General features: G+C 46.3%; 1 protein-coding gene across 1 annotated transcript in view; it reads left to right on the forward strand.

Moving 5' to 3' along the window:
* Positions 1-5,918: 5,918 nt before the first annotated feature.
* Positions 5,919-22,995, forward strand: part of ST7 (suppression of tumorigenicity 7) — a 139,857-nt gene continuing 122,780 nt past the window's right edge. The window contains exon 1 of the mRNA XM_082771660.1: positions 5,919-6,373. Coding sequence (XP_082627786.1) covers positions 6,223-6,373 — 151 coding nt within the window. The 5' untranslated portion in view covers positions 5,919-6,222. The remainder of the gene's footprint in view (positions 6,374-22,995) is intronic.

Consider the following 22,995-nt stretch of genomic DNA (forward strand, 5'->3'; position numbering starts at 1 on the left):
TGTGGGTGTCAGAGGAGCTGGAGTTAAGGAGCAAGCAGAAGAATCACTTCACTAATAAATGTTGTGAGGCATCATCTTCCATTTAGGAACTTAGGGACCGCTCCTCAGCTCTTTCAGCTGGATACCGTGCAGTTGGTGTGCCCGGAATTACAGTACCTGGATGGAGATGGTGAGGTAGAGAGTGTCACCACGTAACTTCCCAAATAGTAAATTTGACTGCTGGATATGTCACCCTTCTAATAAGGTTCTTCCAAAATATAGTAGAGTTCGTGAATAAATTGTAACTGCTGTCAGAATGTGGTGACCTAGTGCCTGATACTAAAACACAGATGATGACATGGTTGAGAAACAGCAGGCACAACCTTGGCACTCCCACAACCAAGGATGGTTGTTCTGGGAAAAACCAAAGTTACCACCCAAGTAATGGGCCCAAGGAAAGACGTGCCAAGGTTATTTGTAATAATGGATATTCACTGCAGATGATGGATTTGCTGCAACCACGTGGCTGTCATTGGTGGTGGAGATCACCACAGACTGTAGCAAACATTAAAACATTTGCTCAAAACCTCTCATAGTCCATTGATGAAATTGTAGGGAAGAAAACTTCTTCCTGGGTTTCTGCCAATACCTAGCTGGTGAAGATGTAGTGTTGATGTTCAGCTTGTTATTGCCTTCAGGGCTCCTCAGCACAAGGACATGGGCCTGTTGGAGCAGGTCAGAGGTGAGCCACAAGAATGGTCAGAGGCTGGAGCACTTCGACAGACAGGCTGAGGGAGTTGGGGTTGTTCCGTCTGGAGAAGAGAAGGCTCTGGGGGGACCTTACAGCAGCCTTCCAGTGCCTAAAGGGGCCTACAGGAAAGCTGGGGAGGGACTCTGTGTCAGGGGGTGTGGTGATAGGACAAGGGGGAATGGCTTTAAACTGAAAGAGGGCAGATCTAGATTAGACATGAGGAAAAAATTCTTCACTCAGGGGGTGGTGAGGCCCTGGCACAGGCTGCCCAGAGCAGCTGTGGATGCCCCATCCCTGGAGGTGCTCAAGGCCAGGCTGGATGGGGCTTTGGGCAGCCTGGGCTGGTGGGAGGTGTCCCTGCCCATGGCAGGGGGCTGGAGCTGGGTGGTCTCTAAGGTGCCTTCCAACCCAAACCATTCTGGGATTATGTGACAGGAAAAATAAACAATGCTGTGTATGCACTAATTGCAGATTTCAGATAGAGTAATTGAGACATTTTTATCTGTTAAAAAGGTCCCTTTTTAAGTACAGTAACAACACAAATCAAATTGCAATCGCTCAACATCTTATGAAAAAAGGCAAGATGCTGAACAGCAAGGAAATTCAGTGCCTTCTCCGGCAGCTCCAAATTCACCTCAGAAAAGAGAAGGAGGCTTAACCCTTGGCTCTGCTCCAGGGCGTGGGTCTGGGGAGCCGAGCTGCTGTCCTGCCCCTCAACCTAACCGGGGGAGGCCGCGAGCAGCGCTGGTCCCCCCGGGCTCGCCTCTGTCTGTCCCTGCCTCCCCGTCTCTCCCACAGCCCCGTCTGCCTCCTGTGACCTACCAAGATGTGTGGGTGCTGATGCCAAACTCCAGCTTGCCAAGAGCTCTGTTTTGACCAGAGGCCAACCTTGCGGCTTTTTAGTATTTCCTTACGCATCCCGAGCACGTCCCATCTCGCACAAACACTGACAGGGCTCTGTACGCCACCTGATTTTTATAAAGGATCTTCGTAAAATAGCTCAGTGAACGTGTGTGTCAATTACTTCACGAGAAATATGTAAGTGCTACTGGCAGATACTTCTGTGGATTTTTTTTTTTTCCAGAAATATATCAATAATAAGCTTTAGCAAACAGATGTGGTTGGGAGGAGGCACCGTGCCCTGCACTGCCACCTGCTTCTGCTGACGTTCAGCAAATACCTGTCTGATTTTTAGGGAGAAAAGCCATTTGTTAGGGGGGAAAAAAAAAAAAAAAAAAAAAAAAAAAAGGAAAACAGGTTGGAGTTTGGTTTGGTTTGGTTTTCTGGCTAAGGTTTATTTCTAACGCTACCTGAAAATACTGAAACACTGTTCGGAGTTGCACTTAAGTACTTGGTGGCTCCTTTCTTTGCACTGTGCTTCTATCAGCATCTTGTTAACCGAGCCAGGTCTAATTCTGTATCAGTGACTTGCCTTGCAGCTAAGGCAGCTGCCTGGTTGCTTTTCTTGTCAGTGAGAGCCGTAACTGATTTTCCTCCAGGCTGCCCTTTCTCTCTCCCCTATAAATGCCCACACATGCTCTTCATCCTCTTTTTTTGGCCTGAGTCTTCATGGCCATGGGCAGCCCCACGTGTTTGGGGCATGCCAACCTTCTCTTCGTTTTCTCCATGCTCCCTCAGTTTAAACAGATCCTTGGGAATCTGGGGGTGCAGCTCCTGCTCCTTCAGCTGCCCCTCCAGCATCAACAGATAAATCAGGCAGAGCTTCATTCCCCGTGGTCTAACCTGCACGCTGCCTGGAACTCTAGAAAGAAGATGATTTTTTTTTTTTTTTTTTAACTGAGAAGTGATCTTAGTGCACAAATGTGGTGGCATATTTTGAAATATGACTATCTTATTTTCAGCTGAAGCATATTCCTGTGGTACCATAGCATCTCACTTACAAGATAAGGATCAGAAGCTTCAGGCTGAGCACACTGCTCGGAAGTCCATAGTAAAGTATGTAGGAGTTTTTTGTTTGCTTTTAATGAAAATAGACTTATTAAATTGTAAGCAAAATTTTTTATTTCAGTCTTCTTTAATGTGTTTTCATTTCTCTGGGCTGTGGCTAAGAACTGTGTGCTTTAGCTGGAAAGAGACCTTCCTACGTGTCTGAGCTGTTTTATTAAGGCTTTGGGATGCCTGAAGAGTGCTGGCAACAGTGTGCCATGACAATTCCTTTAGTGCTTTCACTCACAGTGGCATGCTGTTTATAAGCATGACAGATTTCGGTTTAGACTGCCATCTCCAGTTCATCCCTGATATTGTTTAACATGGGCTTGCATATGTTTAACAGCCACGCTATGTGCAAGTGGATTTACGTCTGTACGTACACATGTGCACGTGCACGGGTGCAGATCTTAACCCTCGCCTTTTGGTGCATGCCGGTAGCATCTCTTGCTTCTCAGTTGCCAGGCCCCAGGCTCAGGAGTGATCCTTCCTTCTGGAAAAAAGCAATAACTTTGCTGTACCTCACGCTCAGCGACTGTCGCTGCCTCCGCTTCCTGATTTAATTCAGCAAAGTCATCAACAGGCGTCTGAGAAAGCGAGCAGCCCGGGCTCAGTTTATGGCAAATAAATGAGCGGTGTGGGCACCTGCAAGGTGCTCAGAAATAGGGACTGGGGTATCCGAAGAGCTGTGTGAAAACACTTAACTGAATAAGATAGTTGTGTGACTAGTTGTGTGGAAAATCAGAGCAGGAAGGTAAAAGACGCTTTTAAAATGATTTTTTTTTTGCAATGACCACTTCAGCTGTACTCTGTTAGGTCTTGACCTAGCAGAGGAGCGAGTACCCAGAGCCAGGAGACACTTCATAAAATCTTAATAAACTCTCTTTATAGTACTGAAGAGTTTGCTTTTTGACTTGTAAAACGGATGTTTTAAAACGTTGTGTTGATACTTGGCACCTTTTGCTAGCAGAATGGAGAGAGGAGGGAGAATTAGTGTTAAACACAGCCCAAACCACGGGCATCGTGCTTGGGAGCTCAGCGGTGTCTTCACCGGTGGCAACAGCAAGGCAATTAGTGCATCGCCTGAGCACACCCTGCCAGCCGTGACCCAAGATACCCTAAGGGCAACTCCTCTCCACCTCGAGCAAATGTTGCGCCACATGGAGCAAACGCATGGTTCTTCTTCCTCGACTTTTCTTAAACCTCTATGTTTTTAAAAACCTTTGTGTCTTTCCTCTAGGAGAGGAATCGATGATAGTTTTGTAATATAGGCAATGATATGCTCAAAACTACCAGATGTGGAGAAAAATTATGTGACAAATTTGCTCTTTTTTCCCCTATACATAAGAGAACGTGAGAGAAATATTTTATTTTAGCGATAATTTTATGATGGAATAAGGTTGTTTTTTTTTCAGTATGACTTAAGTTTTTCCTTTCTAACTGGAAGAGGAAGCAGAAATAATTGAAATGTGGTTTGCTGTGGCATGTAATTTAACTATAAATGTCCTTTCTTGCAGTTTCTTTCAAAATGCCATCTGTATATTCCAATTAAAAAAAAAAAAAAAGTGATTTATTAGTGGGAAAAACTTGTGCCAGTCTCACACCAGTGTTGCCATATGGCAACACCTCCCTTAATCCGAAGATCCTAGCACCTCTGAATGCCCAAGCCCCAGCCTGTGTTGCCTACCCAGCTGCTCGTCCCGTGGAAGAACAAATTTGTGAGTCAGGGTGTCTTTGGTACCATAAGGTATAAATTTGTATAAAAAGGTATAAACTGCAGATTTATTTTGCTGTAATGTTTTTTAGGTATTGTAAACCTGCTGGAAAAGCCGTGTTTTATCTATAGTGACTTCCTCATTGGCAGGCTAGCAAACCCCAGGAGAGTGCAGCTATCATCAGTTCGAGCCATTTGACAGGATTTCGTCTTCTTTCAGTATTGCTTCAGAAATGCCAGCTATTTCCCAAGGTGCTGCAGATCATTATCCCACTCCAAACAGACGATAGAAGCTTAGAAGGGGAGAGGTCAAGACAAACTGAAGTGCACAGTGCACGGTACATGCATGTTTGTAAGCCGTGGGACATCAGAGAAGTGGGAACCAGTTGCAGGGAATGGCCTCTGAATTTTTGTCACAGCCCGTTGACAAATCTTGTTTCATGTAGTATGTCAGTAGGTCATGGTAAAAGAAAAATGCATTTCACATAAGTGCAGTTTTACTACTTGAAGACTGTGCTTTGTCTACTTTTTTTTTTCTTTTCTTTTTTTTTTTTTTTACTAAGACATTGGTTTACTTGGCCATGTGGTGTCTATCTTCTGAATGGGGAGCTTTGCAGTTCAGGGTGGTGCTGAGCATGGTACACATGAATGTACAAGACAGGGTGCACATAAAATTGTAGTTTTCTGCCTCTGATGCCATCCTAGGAAGACTAGGCTAGGCAAAGAGACTGAAAAAAAAAAATACAACTGCATGATCCTGATCTCGCAAGGAACACTTCTTAGGGTTGAAGTTCTGCTGCATGGTGAGAACCTCAGCTGAAATGAAATCCTTGCTGAAAAATGCAAAGCCAAGCACAAAAAGAGAAAAGAAGAAAGAGAGGAAGAAAAAAAAAAAAAAAGAAGAAGAAAAAAAAAAAGAAAAAAGGGAAAGAAAAAAAAGGGGGAAAAGGGAAATAAAGAGAAAAAGAAAAATAAAGAAAAAAATAAAAAGGAAATACATAAAGGGAAAAAAAAGAAAAAAAATAAAAAGGAAAAGATAAAAAAGAAATAAAAACAATAAAAAAGAAAAAATAAAAAAATAAGAATAGAAGAAATAATAAAAATGAAAACATGAAAAAAAGAAAAAAAAGAGGAAAAGAGAAAAAAAAAGAAGAAAAAGAGAACGAAAAGGACGGAAGAAAAAAAAAATGAAAACATGAAAAAAGAAGAAAATGAAAAAATAAAAAAAAATAAAAAGAAATTAAAAAAAAAAGTGAAAACATGAAAAAATAAGAAAAAAAGAGCAAGCAGGCAGCCGTGTCGGTGCGCGCTGCCGGCGTTTGCGCTGCCGGGGCCACCCCTGGCCGTTTCCCCGCGTTTCATCAGGCGCTGCCCGAGCCCCGCGCCCTCCCCGGTGTGCCCTTGCCCCGCCGTGTCCCCGTCCCGCTCCTGGTCCCGCTCCCGGAGCCGCTCCCGGTCCCTCCCCGTCTCCCCGCGCCTCCCCCCGGCAGCCGGGGGCCGCTGGGGGCCGCCCCGCAGCACGTGGCCGGGGCCGGGGCCGGGGCCGGGCCCGGGGCGTTGCGGCCCCTCGGCTCGGCGCGGGCCCCGCGCTGCCTCCCCCGGCGGCGGGCGCGGGCGGCTCCCGGCGGAGTCCATCTTAGGGCGGCGCGGCCGGGCCCAGCCCAGCGCGGCCCCGCGGAGGAGCCGGGCTCGGGGAGCGCCGCTCGCCCCCCGCACCCGCTGCGGGGCCGTGGCAGCAGAGAGCAGCTTTGGAGGCGGCGGCGGCGCCTTTTCCTTTTTTTTTTTTTTTCTCCTTTTTTTTTTTTTTTTTTTTTTTTCTCCTTTCCAAAACATGGCTGAAGCCGGGACGGGCTTTCTGGAGCAGCTCAAGTCCTGCATCGTCTGGTCGTGGACCTACCTCTGGACGCTGTGGTTCTTCGTCATGCTCTTCCTCGTCTACATCCTGCGGGTGCCCCTGAAGATCAACGACAACTTAACCACAGGTACCGGCACCGGCACCGGGGAGGGCTCCAGGGGGAGCCCGGGGCCGGCGGCTTGGCCCCGGGGAGGGCGCAGCGGGGCCAGGGCAGCCCCGGGGCGTGCTCGGAGGCGCCCAGCCCGCAGCACCGCCCGGGGCTTCATCGCCCTGTCCTTCCCCGCCTCGGGGGATGCTGCCCCGAGCCGGGCTGCCGGCGGTGCCCGCAGCTGTGGTGGGGCTGGGGGCACCGCTGGACCTTCCCCTTTCTCGTTATGACCTGGGCACAGGTGAAGGGGCGTGGGGCGAGCCGGGACCGTGCCCGGCTGCAGCTCGCGGTTATCCGGAGCGTGGCTTGGCGCAGGGCTTGCGCCGTGCCTTCTGTCAACGAGCAGTGTTTTGCCCGGCTCCTCCTTGGCTTGTCAACTTCTGCCTCTTTTGGCTCTTCCCGCTTCCAGGGGAGCCTCCTGGCTCTGCCTCTCACCCCCCAGCTACTTCTGCTGGGCTTCCCGTGGAAACGACAAGTCACAAAGCTGCTGGTTTCCCCCCACGGTTTCACGCTTTGTTTCCGTACTTCTGCCAACAACCCAGCGTTTCAGGTGCTCGGGCGGCGCGTTTCATTCCCAAGCCTCAGCCACAACCATCAGAAGCAATTTGCCCTCCCGCCTGCCTGCTCTCGCTTCATTTCCACGGCAGGCGTATCTCCTGGTAAAAAAACCCGCTGAAGTTACGGGGCAGCCAGTTCTCTCCGGGAGCTTTCCTAGCAGCAGGTGGTGTAGGCATGGCTGAGGGATTCAAAAGGAAGATTTTATTCGTGGACAACTCCTGGTTGCTTTGAAGGGCAAAACCAGGCTGGTTGTTACAGGGAATATGCTTGGCTTAGGGGGATATATGGAATAGAGTTAATAGGTTTTCCTGCACAATTTGTGCTGTGTGTTGTATTGATTTAGCACGATCCAAGCTTTTATGATGTTCCTGATAAAAATTAGATACTGGATTATTCTCCTGAGTGATCAGTGTGCTGGAAGGCAGTCACTGTTGGGGTGGCCTTTCCCCCTTCAGACCCGATAGGGCAATATGCCACTGGCACACTGAATCAGCAGGAACCTGTGCAGTGTTCGCCAGCCTGGATCGGGCAGTTGTGTCTTGAAATTGTCCATTTTTTCCTTTTTTTTTTTTTTTTTTTAGTTAAAAAGGCTGAAGAAATTAGCAGCGAGTCCCAAAGCGTGTGGTGAAAATTAGTTACCGTGGGAGAACAATGTGGCCTTTGTGCATCATCCGGTCCTCAGTGGTGGTTATTAAAAAATCAGCACTAGCACTAGCGGGGAGTTTTTGCTGGTGGTGGGTGGGATTTTTTTTTTTTAATTTTTTAATTTTTTTAAAGCTCTTGTGAATGAATTAAAACCCGTGTGATTCATTGTGGGTTTTCGTTCCAGTTAGTCACAATGGGATGCTGTCACTGGGGTAAGGCTTCTCAGAGTGCCGCAGCGACTGGCACCAGCTGCGAGACTCACCAAACTTAGCGCGGTGGTGTGAAAATAAGGGCATAAACACTGCTAGCAAAAGTGCTGGGTGACGTATAAAAAAATAGTAAGGTGATTAAAAACAGTGACTGGGCATTTTCCCAGCGACATCTGGATCTGTTGAGGTCAGTCAAGCAAAATGGTTTTCTGTGCCACCAGATGCGGATGTAGGCAGCCAAGAAGAGTGGTGCAGCCCCCAGGTATGGTTTGCACCTCATGAAATCGTGCCTGTGGTGTGGGAAGGAGAGTAACACGCGAGGGTAATGTTATTTCTGACATTGCCCGTGGTGGTGTGGTTTGGTTTTCCATGCCTGGCGTTGGTGTTTTTAAAAGGAAGTCAGAAAACTGTTGGAATTTTTAAAAGGAAGTTGGAAAACTGGAGAAGGCAGCAAAAAACGGGTTTAAGGGCTGGAGATACGCAGTATGGAGTAAGAGACTCGACAGAGATGGCTAGGTTGCATTAAAGAGGTATTGTCTTGGGGAATTTGTGGCCTTTTAGTCATGAAAAGAATAAGAACTGATGGGTAGAAGCAGAGGGCAAACTCAATTAAGTCATAAAAAGTCATTAATTTTTAACAAGCTGTGGATCAGCTGCTAAATGAACCTTTGGGTTTCCCATTTCTGAAAGTCTCCAGCTCGGATGGCGAAAGAAGAGTCACCAGTGCAGCGCTAAATCAGTTTTCAGCGAGAGCTTGTGCAATCGGCTGGGCAGCGTCAGCGGTCAGAGTAATCGAGGAAGGTCTCACCCTTCGGTCCCGTGGTCACTTCTGCCTTTGAGTTTTATTAAGAACAAGCGTGGAGCCTTTATTCCTCCTTTGAAGCTGGGTAGATGTGCTTGCCCCGAGCGTTTTATAGCTGTGGCCAAGCTGGTGGTGCAATTCCGGCATGTCGTGTGTTTAATTAGGCTGACGGGCTGCAGAGTCCCCGCAATTACAGGTGTAATTCCAGTGTCCGCAGCGGAGGGCAGATTGAGGCAATGTAGCCAGAGGGAAATCCAGTCTGCCATAGAAAAACTACTGATGCTAAACCTGATTGTTGTGTTTCATGGTTTTAACATTTTACTGAAGCTTGTACAGATCAATCATAAAGGTCTCTGTGAACAGGAGAGCGCGAGCTGTTCCGGCTGCACCGTGCCCTGAGCCAGGAAGCGATAGAGAAGGCTTCATGTGCCAGGTTAAAACATTAAACGCAGAGTAAGTGGCTAAGGAAGAGGATGTTGCCATCTTTCTCCCAAATAATTAAAGTAGACGTGATTGCTTGGTATAAATAACGTGCTGTATTTTTCTTCCACGTTGGCACTTGCACAGTTTCTGAATGCCACGTTAATCCCAACTAAGACACACCTCTTATAAGTATGTGCAGCCCTGGTTGTTTTATTTTTTTTTTCCTGAAATAACAATTTGGCTCTTTATTTGTGTCCTAAGGGGGAGAAGGGCCCAGCAGTTGAAGTTTCTGACTATTTTATTTAACCTCCTGAAGTGCGGCAGGAGGACGGATTTACTAACCAGAGCATTGACTGCAGCCGGCTCGCGACGAGGCAGACAGGAAGGCTCCTCGGAAGCTTTTGGGCTGCAGAGGGCAGAGAAATCAGGAAAATTTTTTTCCTGAAGGTGTGAATAATCAGAAGGAACGAGCCAGCCTGGCGTGGTAGGTGCCCACGTTGTGCCGCCGGCTTAGTGCGAGATGTCCTGACCTGGCTACACTGCAGCAGGGCCCTGCACTCACAGCTCAGCATCCGAACGAGGGTCCGAAGGAGGGTTTGTAGGTTTTCCCTCCTTAGAGGGAAAAGGAGTGATGTTAGCTCCCAGGTCACTCTGGATGGATGTGGGGACAGTAGCCAGAGGAGTGAGCACGTCGCTGCAGTTAACAGCTAGCTGCTCCTCGCCAGTAAGTTGTCTTCTGGGGCACGCTGTGTTTTTCTTCCTCTTCCTCCCCCCTTTTTTTTTTCCTTAATTCTGATGATCCTACTGAAATAATGACCAAGGATTTTAATTACGTGGGATCTGTGACCATGTAATGGGATTCTCTTGGAGCCCAGAGTCTGAAGCGCTGTGCCTGGTGCCAGCCATCTGGAGAGGGGAAGAAAGAGGCTGATGTGCAGCAAGGCTTGTAACACTAGCCAGTGCCAGATTACTCAATTACAGCCAGGTTTTGTGCTTGAATGGGCAGGAGAGCGGAGCAGACGTGTTCTAAGTGTTTCTCTGCTCCCTGTGAAATTAGGGCAACAACACTTTCTCTTAATCCAAGGGTCTTTTTGAAGACACAGAGCTGAGAGCTTCTCAGGCAGCCAGGTCCTACAGGAATCTGGTCCAGCTAAAGTACGTTTACTGATGTGTGCATCGCACAGGCTTAGGTAAATACAGCACTTGGCCCTCTGCAGTAAAACTCAATGAAACTTCATTTTACCAAAACTATCCAGTACTCAACCAAACAAGAGAGTGGTGTGTGATTCTGCAAGCAGAAAAACTGCAGGAGATGAACAGAGGAGGCATGAGAGGATAGAGCAAAGCACATCTCATCTCTGGGGAGGGACTCTTTATCAGGGAGTGGAGTGATAAGACAAGGAGTAACGGCTTTAAACAAGAGGAGAGTAGGTTTAGATTAGATAGAAGGAGGAAATTCTTTACCCTGAGGGTGATGAGGCCCTGGCACAGGCTGCCCAGAGCAGCTGTGGATGCCCCATCCCTGGAGGTGCTCAAGGCCAGGCTGGATGGGGCTTTGGGCAGCCTGGGCTGGTGGGAGGTGTCCCTGCCCATGGCAGGGGGGTTGGAATTAGATGATCTTTAAGGTCCGTCCCACCCCAAACCAGATTCTGTGATCTTTCTGATCTTCTGTTCATTGGTCTTCCTGATCCTGCAGATCTGCCCTCAGCGCTGGTGCAGCGTGCTGCTCTCCAGCAGGTTGCAAAGGGATTTAGCTCCCACTGGTCTCAAACCCTAGCAGCAGTAGAAACCACTCCCCTGTTACTAAAAGTCCCCCAGTGGCCACGCTTTCCCCGCGGATGGCAGAAGGTGTTGGTTCTGCTCGTAAATTCAAGCCTGGGAAACTAAGCATGAAGGCTGGAAAAGATTAACCTGAGCAAAGCCAGGGAGTCACAACCGGATTAAACGTGAGCGAACAACTCTGTTCTAACTCTTGAAAGGAACAGGACAGTTATTGTCGGTTCATGGGCTTGCAGGTAGTTGCCTGGCCTTTCAAAGGCAGCTTTTGTTGTTATGACGGGTGAGTTTGTGAGTGTTCATTGAGTGAACTAGAGAAAGGAGTATGTTATGACAACACAAAACATGGAGCAAAAGTCTGATTCCACCAAAAATCAGTGCAACTCCCTGAAAATGTCGTGTTGATTTTTTTTTTTTTTTTTTGTGAACTGGACTGTTGTAAATAAAATCTGAAATACATGACCACTCCTAGCAAGGCAGGCATACAGATTTCTAAAAACAAATCATTCAAATTTCATACAACTACAGTTTGTTGGTGCTTACGGTTCTTGGTTGAGGTAGAGCTTTGCAGTGCTTCTCGTCTCACTGACCCTGAATTACGTGTCTTTAACTTCTGGGTTTATCAGAGTGTAAATGGAGCCTTTCCTAAATAGAGATCCTTTTTTTCTGCAATCCTAGTGGAATTAAAGTAAATCTTGTTTTGTTTACTGTTAGCTTCTGTCTTCAGCTGTATCGCTTACAGTCCTGTGAAGCAGTCGTAGCTGTTGCTGATCCTTCAGGCAGGCTTGAATGTGAGAGGTTTCTTTCGTCTTTTTTTTGTGTATGTGTTTTGGAAAAAAATTAAATAAATTTTCGGGATATAGGCTAAAATGCAAGAGGACATTGTACAGCATATTTAAACTGTTTTACTCATGTATATTTTCAGCATGGTATGCTTGGAAATTCCCCCTTCATTCTTTGTGGAAAAGAATACAATGTGCATGAAAGCGGTGCCATTTATGGCAAAATTCTTTATAAACTAAACTTGGGATTCTTGCGGTGAAATGGGGAGGAAATGCCATAACAAAACCTGCTAGGTCAATTCCCAACAGATGCAGCATAAAATGATACAGGAGAACATTGGTTTTCTACAAATTTTGGCATTTCTTCAGGAATTTGATTTTTATTTGATTGAACATAATTTTTGCAGTCAGTGTCAAATTCAGGAACCAGGATGAAGTCTGTAACAAATGCAAGGTTTTCTGAAAGCACTTCTTTAAGAAATTGTCCTTCTTAGTACAAAAGTTGTAGAAGATTGGCGGCCAGTATTCCAGGGGAAAGTAGGTAGGTGAGAGCCTCCAAAATGCTATTTGATAAAATCTCCAGTGAATGTACTGAAACACTGACTGATAGATGACCACTGAGTTATACTGTGAGCTAACTGAAGCCTAATATCCTCCATCTGTTGATGAAAATTTTCAGAAGTGCTCCTAAACCAGCATATATGTAGTGGGATTTTCCGAAGGATCCACCGAGTGCCAATATAAATTTAGCCTGGAAGAACATAAGCCCCATTGTACGCATAGGTTTTTGGTCCTAATTTTCTGAGCAGCCGTGCAAAGGCTATGATTGCAAGTTAAGAGGAATGATTAAAATAGAAACGTACTTTTTTGGCACTTATTTCATAAACAAAGCAAGAAGTAAATGCAGAAATCTCCATGGGAAATTTGCATTTGTGAAAGACAAGAAGTGCTGAGGGTTGTCAGTGCCTGCCTTTAGAGCAACACCTGCCAGAAATTAGGAAGATGGTGTTGCTTCCACATAGGCAAAACTTTTTTTTGGGGGGAATGGTATGTCTGTATTTTAAAATGGATTCTGGAAATTGCAGTAATGTCAAAGAAGAACTGTGCAGAATCTAGAAAAAACACCTTACACCCATGGCGTAAGGAAGGCCAAACTGTTTATCTAACCACAGAGAAGCCACAGAGGCAACTTGGCCATAACTAAGGAGGAATGAGAGCTGTGATCTAGATGATGGGCATTGAGCAAGATTCCAAAGTATTTAGGGGTAAAACGCATGCGTTGTGTTTGGCAGAACTGGGGCCACGATAATTTGAGGTCTGAAGAAGTAAGCCTTGCCGTGAGACATTTGGGGCGTAATACGCTAACAGAAATAAGGTGTGGAGGTGTGGTTGATGAGACTGTAAGCTATGTCATGGGAAGAAAATAGCATGTACTCAAAATGTAGAGGAGACAGATGTTACAGAAAGGGGTGGCTGCAGGTTGAATCCCAAGGACTTCCTACGTGAAGGACGTTTTTAACAGAGATTCTTGGAGATGTGACCTAACTGCTACAGCAAGTGATGCTACAGCTTTGCAGCTTTGGGTTTTCTGGTGTTAAGGCTGTCAGTGCAGTGAGCATTGTCGTGCTTCAGTGAGATGAGTGAAATCTCGTGGCCTGCCATAAACTGAGAGCTGAGTGTTAGAAACGCTGTAGTGTGGAGATTAGGAAAGAAAAGCCCTCTGGAAGCGTTGTTGCTCGTGCACAGGCAGGTTGTGCAAGCCCCACAGCTGCAGTGGCTCCAGGATGTGCCCGGGCTCCTGTATGCAAGGGGCTGGGGTTTCCGTGCTCCCAGTCAGCCGACAGGCCCCACGTGTGACTGTGCCATGTAAAACACAGCTATTTGTCTGGCTGGCAAGTGGCAAAGCAAATAAAACAACTGAAGTGGCAGCTTGCATTGGGTGACCCAGCAGTTTGCTCCGGACTCAAATCTGCAAAAGGGAACATCGCAGTCAGAGAATTGTGACTCTCAGAGTCACTGTGGTTGGAAAAGACCTCTAAAATCATCTTGTACAGCAGTTGCACTAAGCCAAGGCTCAGTCTTTTCATGGCCAGGCTCATTGTTTAAGAAGGCATTTTATGTTTGACAAAGTGAGGCCCCACTCCAAACACCTGTGGGTTTGTCAAATGCTGCCGAGGTTTGTATTGAACTATGCGGGGAAAACACATGAGGAAATGAGGCACTGGTCCTGCAGACCTTCAATGACGTGGTTCTGCGAGCACAAGTCCTGGCTTTTACTGAAAAGGCAGTAATGTGCGTGAAGTCTCACAGACCAGGGCCTAAATAGTCCACCAAGGTACAGCCGGGGGCCTGTAGCAAAACTGGGGGTAGAGGCCCTATCTCTTCCTCCAAAACCAGTTTTCTCCCTTGTCATTCGATGGTCATGTCCAACTTTCTCTTTTTACAGGAGGCAGTTGTCACAGAGTTTCAGAAAAAACTTAGCTGTGAGGTATTTGTGGGAGCGCTCCTCCTCCGTTACTTGTCCGAGGCCCCCTCCACCTGTTTTTAAATTCGCTCTTTGTGGCATCGGAGGCATCTATTGCAAGATTGTGCTATAAACTCGAGCTTGTCCTCGTGCCTGCGAGGTGTCACGTGGCCCAGTGATGCTGTGTCAATACTAAGGAGTGAAAGTTGCCCCGTGAGCTCCCAGCACGGACTGATGGCCTCTGGTGTGGTTCGTAGGCCGGCACCAGAGCAGCGCAGCCGCTTTTAGCAGGGAGCACTGAGCGTCAGCAGCGCTGGTGCAGTGACAGGGAAGAGTTAACGTCACGCTTTCAGAAGGCAGAACAAACAAGTTGTTACTGTTAAGCCCGAGGAAAAGACCTAAATTCAAAGTCCAAATCAAAACTCACCAGCTGCTAAGGGAAGACAAAGATTTATTATTGTGTAGTCTAAAGTGGAGATTTATCGCGGTGGTAAATTCAGTGCTTAAGTGATTAAGTGCACTTAAATGTACCAATTAGAAGGATAAAAGCTATAGGGCAGAAACGAAATGCAGTCATCGTAAGATTCCTTTTGTGCACAGTGTGCCAGCTGCAACCAGGAGATTTAATTTCCAGCTCACTTTCTAGAAATAAACTTGGCTTATTAAATGTCAGGCCTGTTAGGTTGATATGCTGGTTCTTATGCCCAGCAGCGAGGCACTTGGAGATCAGATTTAAAGCACAAGAAATGTTATCGTCGTCATTGTTTTATTTCGTAAGGCTGTCATTCATTTCTCAAGAAAACGGGTTTGCAACCCGAGACTACTGTAGATGTTGGTCCTCGCATAAATAAATGTTTTGATGGCACTGTCTGTGTGCTTTATGCTGAAAATTGTTTACAGCACGGCTCGGTCTGCTGCAAGGTTATGTGATATATTGCCGTGCTTAATCTTCCATGTGAAATTTCTCTTGCTATTTTTAATTCTGAAGTGAACTCGATGGCAGCGTGCCCGGCTGGTAGGTTTTACAGAGATCCCAGCTTAGAGTCCCAGACCTGCTTTCAAAAAGGAGGGTAAGCCCAACCTGTCACAGGAGTGCTGCTGGCCCGTGGTGCCCTGCTGCTGTGAGGAGGCAGAAGTGTCTCCTCAACACCACTTGGCTTTAGGGACGTGTCTGCCCGCTCCTTAGGCTCCTGCCTTGGGTCCCTATGTCCATCCATGCAACTCTTTGGGTTAAGACAGGCCAGGAGCAATACGAGCACCAGAAAATCTCCTCAGCAGTAAATATTGTCCCACATGTTCTTAACTCGAATCTCCCTCTAGGAAAACCTGCTATTTTCGAGTGCTGCCCATAGCTGTGTTAACAGCAGCCCCCAAAGCAATGGCTGGTGGGACACAACCCATGAGGAGTACCCATCAGTTACAGGACGGCTGAAGCTGCCTGGATTGCAAGATTTGCCTGGATCTGGAGGGTGAGGATGTGGCCTGTGCCACGGTCCGGGCTTTTTGGCAGTCTGGAGCCAGGACTGTCACCCAGGATTTCCCAGCCTGATTCCTCTGCCTGCTGTGGTGGTGATGTGGGAGCTGTGCTGCGTGGAAATAAAGAGCTGGGGGTGGCTCTCTGGGTCACCTTCTCCAGTCCTCGGCCACATTTTGGTAATCTGGTATATTTTCGTAAATCCCTGTGCTGAAAAATGTTTCCAGAGCTGGTTAGAAAGCCTGTTCTAATTCCAGCCCGAATTTATTCATGGCTGTTTTGTAGGCATCTGTGCTTGTGACAGGTCCTCCTCTGGCTTTAAAGGCTGTGCTGCCGCTGTGAGGATTGCTGCCCAGCGTGTTCACGGGGATTTTTCCTTCCTAGTCCCTGTTGGAGGCAGACCAAGCTACGCTGGTCTGCTCTCATAAAATGCCTGTATTTCCGTGTTCGTTCTAGTTACATTTGACCTGTGTCAGTTTTCCATCCATTTCATAACCATGTAACCAGCATTGTACGTAGTATGCCAAGATAGGGCTCCATTAACTGCTGTTTACACAGTGTCGTTAACGTTTCTCACCCACCACTGGAAATATTTTGCCATACATATATGGAGTTAAAAGTGCCTTTTTGTGTCAGCATGTCTCAGAGGGTGGTAGTACTGTGGTCGTGTAGTCTGCTGGATGTTTCTGTCCGTACAGCTGGCCAGCTGCAAGCAGCAGCTCTCGCTGCTCTCTCGCACTTTGCACCATTACCTTTGATCCAGTTTCCTTCACTGCAGCTTGCACGGGCTCCATTTCTCCCTGCATAATGATTCATTTCTGCTCTGTACTGGCAGCTCATACCAGCTTTCTCCTGAACCCTTCTGGTTTTGGTAATGAAAATATTCAGGAAGGTTGAGCTGACAGCTTTATTAGCCTCTCCCTATGCCCCAGTGCTTCCCAGCAAGTTGCAGTTTTCCCTCTTTGCCAGTTCTTCCCTCTCAGTTCCCCCCATCTCCTGCTTTAACAAACTTCCCATGTCACTGTGTCAAATACTTTCCTGAAATCCAGTTGGTTGGAGCTACTCATTTTTCTTGGCTGGCAAACTAGATATTTTTTAATAAAGAAACACATCTGGTTGCTCTGGCATGATTTATTTGTTTTGTGCTTTATCCAGTTTTTCATTTACCTCTGTTGCTTAACTTATTGTTATCTTTAAAATTGTGGAGTTTCACATAGTGCTGCTTTCTCAGTGGTGGTGTAGCGTGGGTCTGTCTTAAATATATGAGGTATTCTGGCATAGGCTAGGGATTTTCATCAGTATATTAAAACCGTCCTGAAACTTGGCTTTATTTTCCAAATGCCACTTCTTTCAGTAGGATCATTTCTGTGTGTCCCGTCATCTTGCACTCAGCCATGTCTCGAACGTGCTGCACTCTTTGAGTTTTGTCTCTGTTTCTCTCATCACAATATCTGTTTTCTTCCACTTCTTATTTTTTTTTTCTCCACGTTTGACAGTTTTGTTCACATTCAGAAGTGAAACAAGTATTCATTTTGGTTTGGGGACTACTCTATTCTATTTCTTACCTTGCTGTCACGTTACTGACTTTGCTGAAGCATTCAGTATCTGCTATTGTGGCGGGTTTATTTTGATAAATACTGTGTGGTTTTAGACAGCTCTATTACTCAGTCCTCCTTTTAGCAAATACAACTTTATTTCTGAGCTTTTTGTCATCCCCCCCAAGCAGTGGGGTATATTTGAACATCCTGGGCCTTGCAGGCGGTATCTGTACAGGGCTGATGTTGCCTTATTTTAAAGTTTTGGCTCTTAGAGACGTGTCTGTGAGGTGGAAATGGAATTTAACATCCCACAGTTATTTCGAGCAAGTCTGCTGACAGCTTCAAAGAGGCCAGCACTTCAGCAAAGCTCCCACTGACTTAAGGAAACGGCTGTGTTGCCCCCAGAGTTTTTCAGCAGTAGGTCCTTTCAGGAGAGGCTGTTCTGCATGAGTGGCTCCCAGATACCTCCCAGCGACCTGAAGGAAGCCTGTGCGCGTTTGCTGTCTGCTTGTGGAACATCACGGGTATTGCGAAACTGAGAACTGATAGCAGTGCAGGGTAGATAGCGTTAAATATAGATATTTCGTGTGCATTGTGTCTTAGAAAAAAGCCTACTTGTCTAAACCTAAACCGCAAAGCTTCTCGGATGCTTTTAAGTTCAAAGAGTTTGGTGGGTTGTCTGCCCACGTGTCATTTTAAGTTCTGAAAGGTGCAAGGTAAATTTTCCATTTTACAAAGTGTTGTGTGCTTTCTAACAAGGAGGCAAATCTTACACGATATGAACCAAAGCAAGTCACTGGGAAATCACTCAGCTGAAGGGTTTGGGTGATGGAGGTACTAATGTGCTCTTAGGATGATCTAAAATTCCTCATTTTACTGCATCTTCATTATGAATCTGGTCTTCTGTAGACATGGTGAAGTGCCTCTTGCTGTATCACAGAAATGCACGCCCTGCTACACCTCTCTACCCTCTGCTCACTTTATAGCGAGGCTGCTGGGGGTCAGGTGTTTGTTTGTATGAATTAGATCAGCCACCAGTCCTTCATTGTACATTGGCTCAGGGGCTTTAGATGCTGACCCAGCTTGGTCATAGACGGGGCAGCACAACCCTCAGGGTCAGCCCAGGCAGTGGGATCTCAGGCCTCTCAGTCTGGGTCATGTCCCCTTTGGGTCTTTGCAGTGGACCATGAGAGCCGCAGAGGAGCTCTTTGGTTTATCTCAGGGTGAGCACGAGGGACCTTTTTAGCTGTTAAAAAACAAAACCAAACCAAACACACACAGTGTGGTGGTCCTCTTCCAAACGCACAAGCCTGTGATCCTTCTGTGTAGGCACAAAAGTCAATAATAAACAGCAAGTGAATAAAGAGAGGTCTGCCAAAATCTCTCTTGTTTAATTTTGTGTTTCTTTCCCTTTTCTAATCTAATGTGACAGGGAAGTGCTTAAGGGAGAGCGATGCCAGGAGCAACGTCGCTTTGTGAAGCCTTTTCCCCCAGACATCGCTGCTCTAGGAGCAGAGGAGGTCGCGTTGTCCTGGGGAGGTGCTCAGTGGTGCGGCAGCTCAGCTTCTGGGCTCAGCCCCTCGGGACTTCTCCTTGCATGATGTAGGAGAGCAGCAATCCAGTATGCTGGCGGAGCTGGCAGCGATGTGTCCTGTGCAGGACGGGCTCTGCTGCTCTCTGGACCTGTGTGTGTACAGGGAAGCAGTACAGCTGTGTTCTTACCAGGTGTACCCCAGCCTGCCCTTCAGCTCCTGGATAACTGAGGGCTTTGTTCTCTTCCTTTCCCCCTCCCACCTTAGATTTTTATCTGCCTTTGGTCTTTAAGGTGTAAATAAGCTGGTATTGAAAGGATCTTCCTTGTTCCAGTTTGCAGTGTTAGTTTATTTGGGGTGTGTGTTTTAAACATACGGGCTAGCATTGTATCTGCAGGGTAATGTTTTGAGAAGCACCTGTGTTATTTCAAAACCTAGGTGCTTTAGTGAGCCACTATTTTTCTTACTAACATGCACTTATTTATTTATATACTCGGTATAATAAGCATAGTAATAAACCAGAAAGTGCTTTGCTAGCTGCAAGAAAACCATTAAATATCTGATATATGATCTAATATATGCGCATTATCCTCTTCTTACCCACTCGCCGGTGTAATTCTGTACTGTGCGTCTTACCTGCTGATTTGCAGGAAGTTACCCTGCTGGTTTTGAATAAAAGTCGGTATTAATGAGAGCTGTGAGAACACCATAAAACAATGCTATACCAAAAACCATCAGGCAGTTCACACAAATCTGGTCGTGCTGCGTTAGGCTGCTGTGGGTGAGCCGGTCAGCAAGAAGGGTACTGACTGCTGGCTCAGGTCCTCGACTCTTCATAACCTGTGTGGCCCTCTGGTCATGGCATTGCAGCACTTCATGACAGCAGATGAAAATGGTGTAAGTCTTGGATTCTGTTCTTAATTTGTAGTGGACAAAATAAATGGCATATTTATTTACAGAGACCGTTGAGATTACTGTTTGGCGTGTCGTTGCTGGAGTTAAGTTTGTTAGAAAGGATTAACTGATTTGTTTACGGAGTGGATAAAATTATAGTTTCAATTCAGCAGATGTTTCTCATGCAGACAACTAACCAGGACCCACGGCACTTGCATTTCAGTCACTTCCATTTCCTAGCGGTTGCTGTTCAGATAGGAGCAGTAAGATAAGACTTCGCTAAAGAGCATTGGTTTGTGGAGTTTTTCTTTTTCCTCGTCGTTGCTAGCTCTCTCCTAGTCCCTAGATCAGCCCTGCAGCTGAGCCCCGGGGTTGCCTTGCCCATGCTACCTTAAGCAGATCTTGCCTTGGTTACGCAGTGATAAGGCAGGAGGGGAAAAGTCCATCTCCAGGCTCTGCACTAGAGGGCATCCTGTTAAAGACACATGAGGGATCTGTCACACAGCGAGGCGGTGGTGGCCTGTGGGAAATGTAGTCTGACAGGCCTGAGGTCTCCTTGTGGGTCAGACCTAAGGAGGTGTCGTCGTCTGTCCCCGTTACATGTGCACACACCCGTGTGGGAAGTGTGTCAGGGGATGGATCCCCCTGTAAGCACGTGGAGATCCCTGACGCTTGTTGTGGTGCACCCAGTTATCCGCAGGGGGTGGGTAGGGGGCTGAGCGTTGTCACTCGGTAAGAAGTATGGTTGTAAGGTCATCCTCCAGCTGAGGTAGGGCAGGTATGACCCAGCCTTGGCCTACAGAATCCACTCGTGAGATGGTCGAGATGGTCAGCATTGCTCTTACAAGGCCAGAGGGAAGCTGAGGTTCACAAGAGGTTCCTTGGTAAACTGAAGGAACAACAGTGACTGCAGTAAAATTCTTCTAAGTAGGGCAAAAAGCAGAAAATCCAGGACCACTGGCGGCCCCCCCTGCAGCTCGGGCAGCCAGCAGATCAGAAGCATGGGCTTCCCAACCCCACGGCCCGCTCCCAAGCAGAAGGCTGTCACCGCGGGGCCTTCATGCAGGGATCCCTGCACCAGCAGTCCTGCAGGGATCACGGCTCAGGGGCTGTCCATAGGCTGGCTTCTTCCACACAAACACCAAAACTAGCTTAATTTCTTGAAGGTTCGTCTTCTGCCCAGTTGTTATTGGATAGATCTTCTGTATCTGAGCATTTTTGTTTGTTTGTTTTTGTGTATGTGTGCAAACATACTAAAGGTGGTGGCAATTTTTTGGATTTTTTTTTTCTCCAGCTGTCCCATTCAGACGTCTGTAAATGCAGACACTGATGCAAGTCTTACAAAGTGACCCCTTTGATTCAATATCGTCTTTATAGCAGAATATTTATGCTGCTCATTTTTAGCATTTGATGTTTTTGTTAGGGATTTGTCAGGAAAGAAGTCACTGCCTTTCTGTGATGCTTAAGTCTGTCTTGATAAGAGAGTAGATTGTTTTTTATAAATCATTGTGTGTTTTTTGAGTGTTTTTTTCATTATTATTATTATTATCAATTTATTTATTTATTTATTTATTTTTGTAATCAGCCAATGTCTAGCTCCATTCATTCATTTCCTCAAGCTGCTTTATATTCTTTCTCTGGACCACCATTGATATTATATGTATGCACAATAACATCATTTAAAAATGGGAGTATGCAGCTGTTTGCAGCTGCTCAGACAGTCAAAGCAGTCTCTTCGATATCAGTTGACCCCGGAATACAGCACTTCAGCTTCACTGGGGTTTTATCTGTGAGCTTCTCTGGGGACTTTCAACTACATAGGGCTTCTGTATGGTTGTGTATCAAATGCTAGTTCCCACCTTTACCTGATCTGTCTGGATAAACCAAAGAGAAATGTAAGTAGCAAGAGATGACAAATGGCATTGCAGGCATGGTTTGGAGTAGGTTGCAAGGTGACAAGTAGGTCTCATCATTTTTTAATGCCAGGTCCCCATCTGCTTCACGGCTATTAAACTGATTTGTGTGTGTGTGGATTACTGCACGTGAAGGACTACCTCAGGGAAGGAGGCTTGCAGTCAGGCATACTGGGCAGAAGCAATTTGAATACTAAAATATTTTTTTTGTCTGCAAAGGGTTATAGTAGGACCAGTTTCAGCTGTGATGTGTTTTTATAACACATATTCATAAATGGAACAAAAGTATTCATTAGTGTATATTGAGGCAGCAGCATACATAAGAGTTTAGAGAGATTTCAAAAAGAGAATACAAAAAAATAAATTTGTATGGCTAGCAGTGACTGTCATGGAGTGCCAGGGCTTAGGGCTAAGTACTCTGTTCCAGTGAGTCATTATCTCTTAGCATAATAGTTCAGCCTTTTCCTCTCTTGCATTAAATATGGAATAAAATACCATGTTAATTGGAAAGGCAGTGACTTAAAATAGCTGCCTTGGTAGATAAACCCTCAGCCTTTCCTTAGCTTACCGCATCTTCCCCTGCTGAACAACAGCGACAAGGTCAGAAGAATTAAAATAAATTTGTTTGCTAAGTAGCCTCCTATGGAATTACTTTTAACAGCTGAACTTGTCCAACTGCGTTATGATATCTGGAACTGGGAGCATATAGACAAGTACAAAATATTAGGAAGGTTTACTGCATATTTTACATGAACAATAATTCTTCACACGTACAGGAAAAGGCAAATAATGCCTGCTGTGTTGGTTTGTTTCCCAAGTGTTATCCAGTGCCCCTCTAGTGTCCCGTTCCCATTTGTTCTCCAGATCTTCAATCAATAACTACTTTCTCTCCTACTCGTCTTCCAACTGTGTTTGAATTTACCTTCCTGTTGCTTCAGCTGTGTCATCAAGGCCCCTTCGAGTTGTGCAGCACCTGGAAGAACACAGATAATGAGACGGCAAGGATTCAAAATCCACATTTCACTTTCTTTTTACAAATCTAAAAACTAATTTGGATGCGAAGTGTTTTAACATCCATCTCTGTGGGAAGAGGCAGAACATGCAGCTTCCTTTTCATGCTGGTGTTCTCTGAAATCCTCGAGGAGCCATCCCAGATAATATAAAAGGCACTGCATCTTTGCTAGCATTTATTTTAATTTCCACTACTCATGCTTGCAACAAGGCTGTCTGCATCCCAGGGAAAGGTTCTTTGATTGAAAATAAAGAGGCAGGAAGGATAGGGTTTAATTGTCATGAAAATTCATTTCCAGTAATCAGACGCATGAGTTCGGCATGTTGTAGGGGCAGCTGGGAAATGATGCCTAATGAGCTGGAGGCAGGCGCCCAGCGATTACCGGGAAGCAGCATCTTCAGTGTCGGAGCAGTGACTTTGCCCTCCATCTCCTGCACGCATCATAATCAACACCCACTTGCTGTAAAGCCTTTGCGAAGGCAAAATCTTGACCTTTTTACTCGGAAAGCTTGGGGCTGTTACGTAGCACTGACCGCCCTCGTGGGCAGGGAGTGACAACCCAGCCAAATGGGGTTTTGT

This window comes from Aythya marila, assembly GCF_965140915.1.
Source record: "Aythya marila genome assembly, chromosome: 1".
In the NCBI taxonomy this organism is placed as follows: domain Eukaryota; kingdom Metazoa; phylum Chordata; class Aves; order Anseriformes; family Anatidae; genus Aythya; species Aythya marila.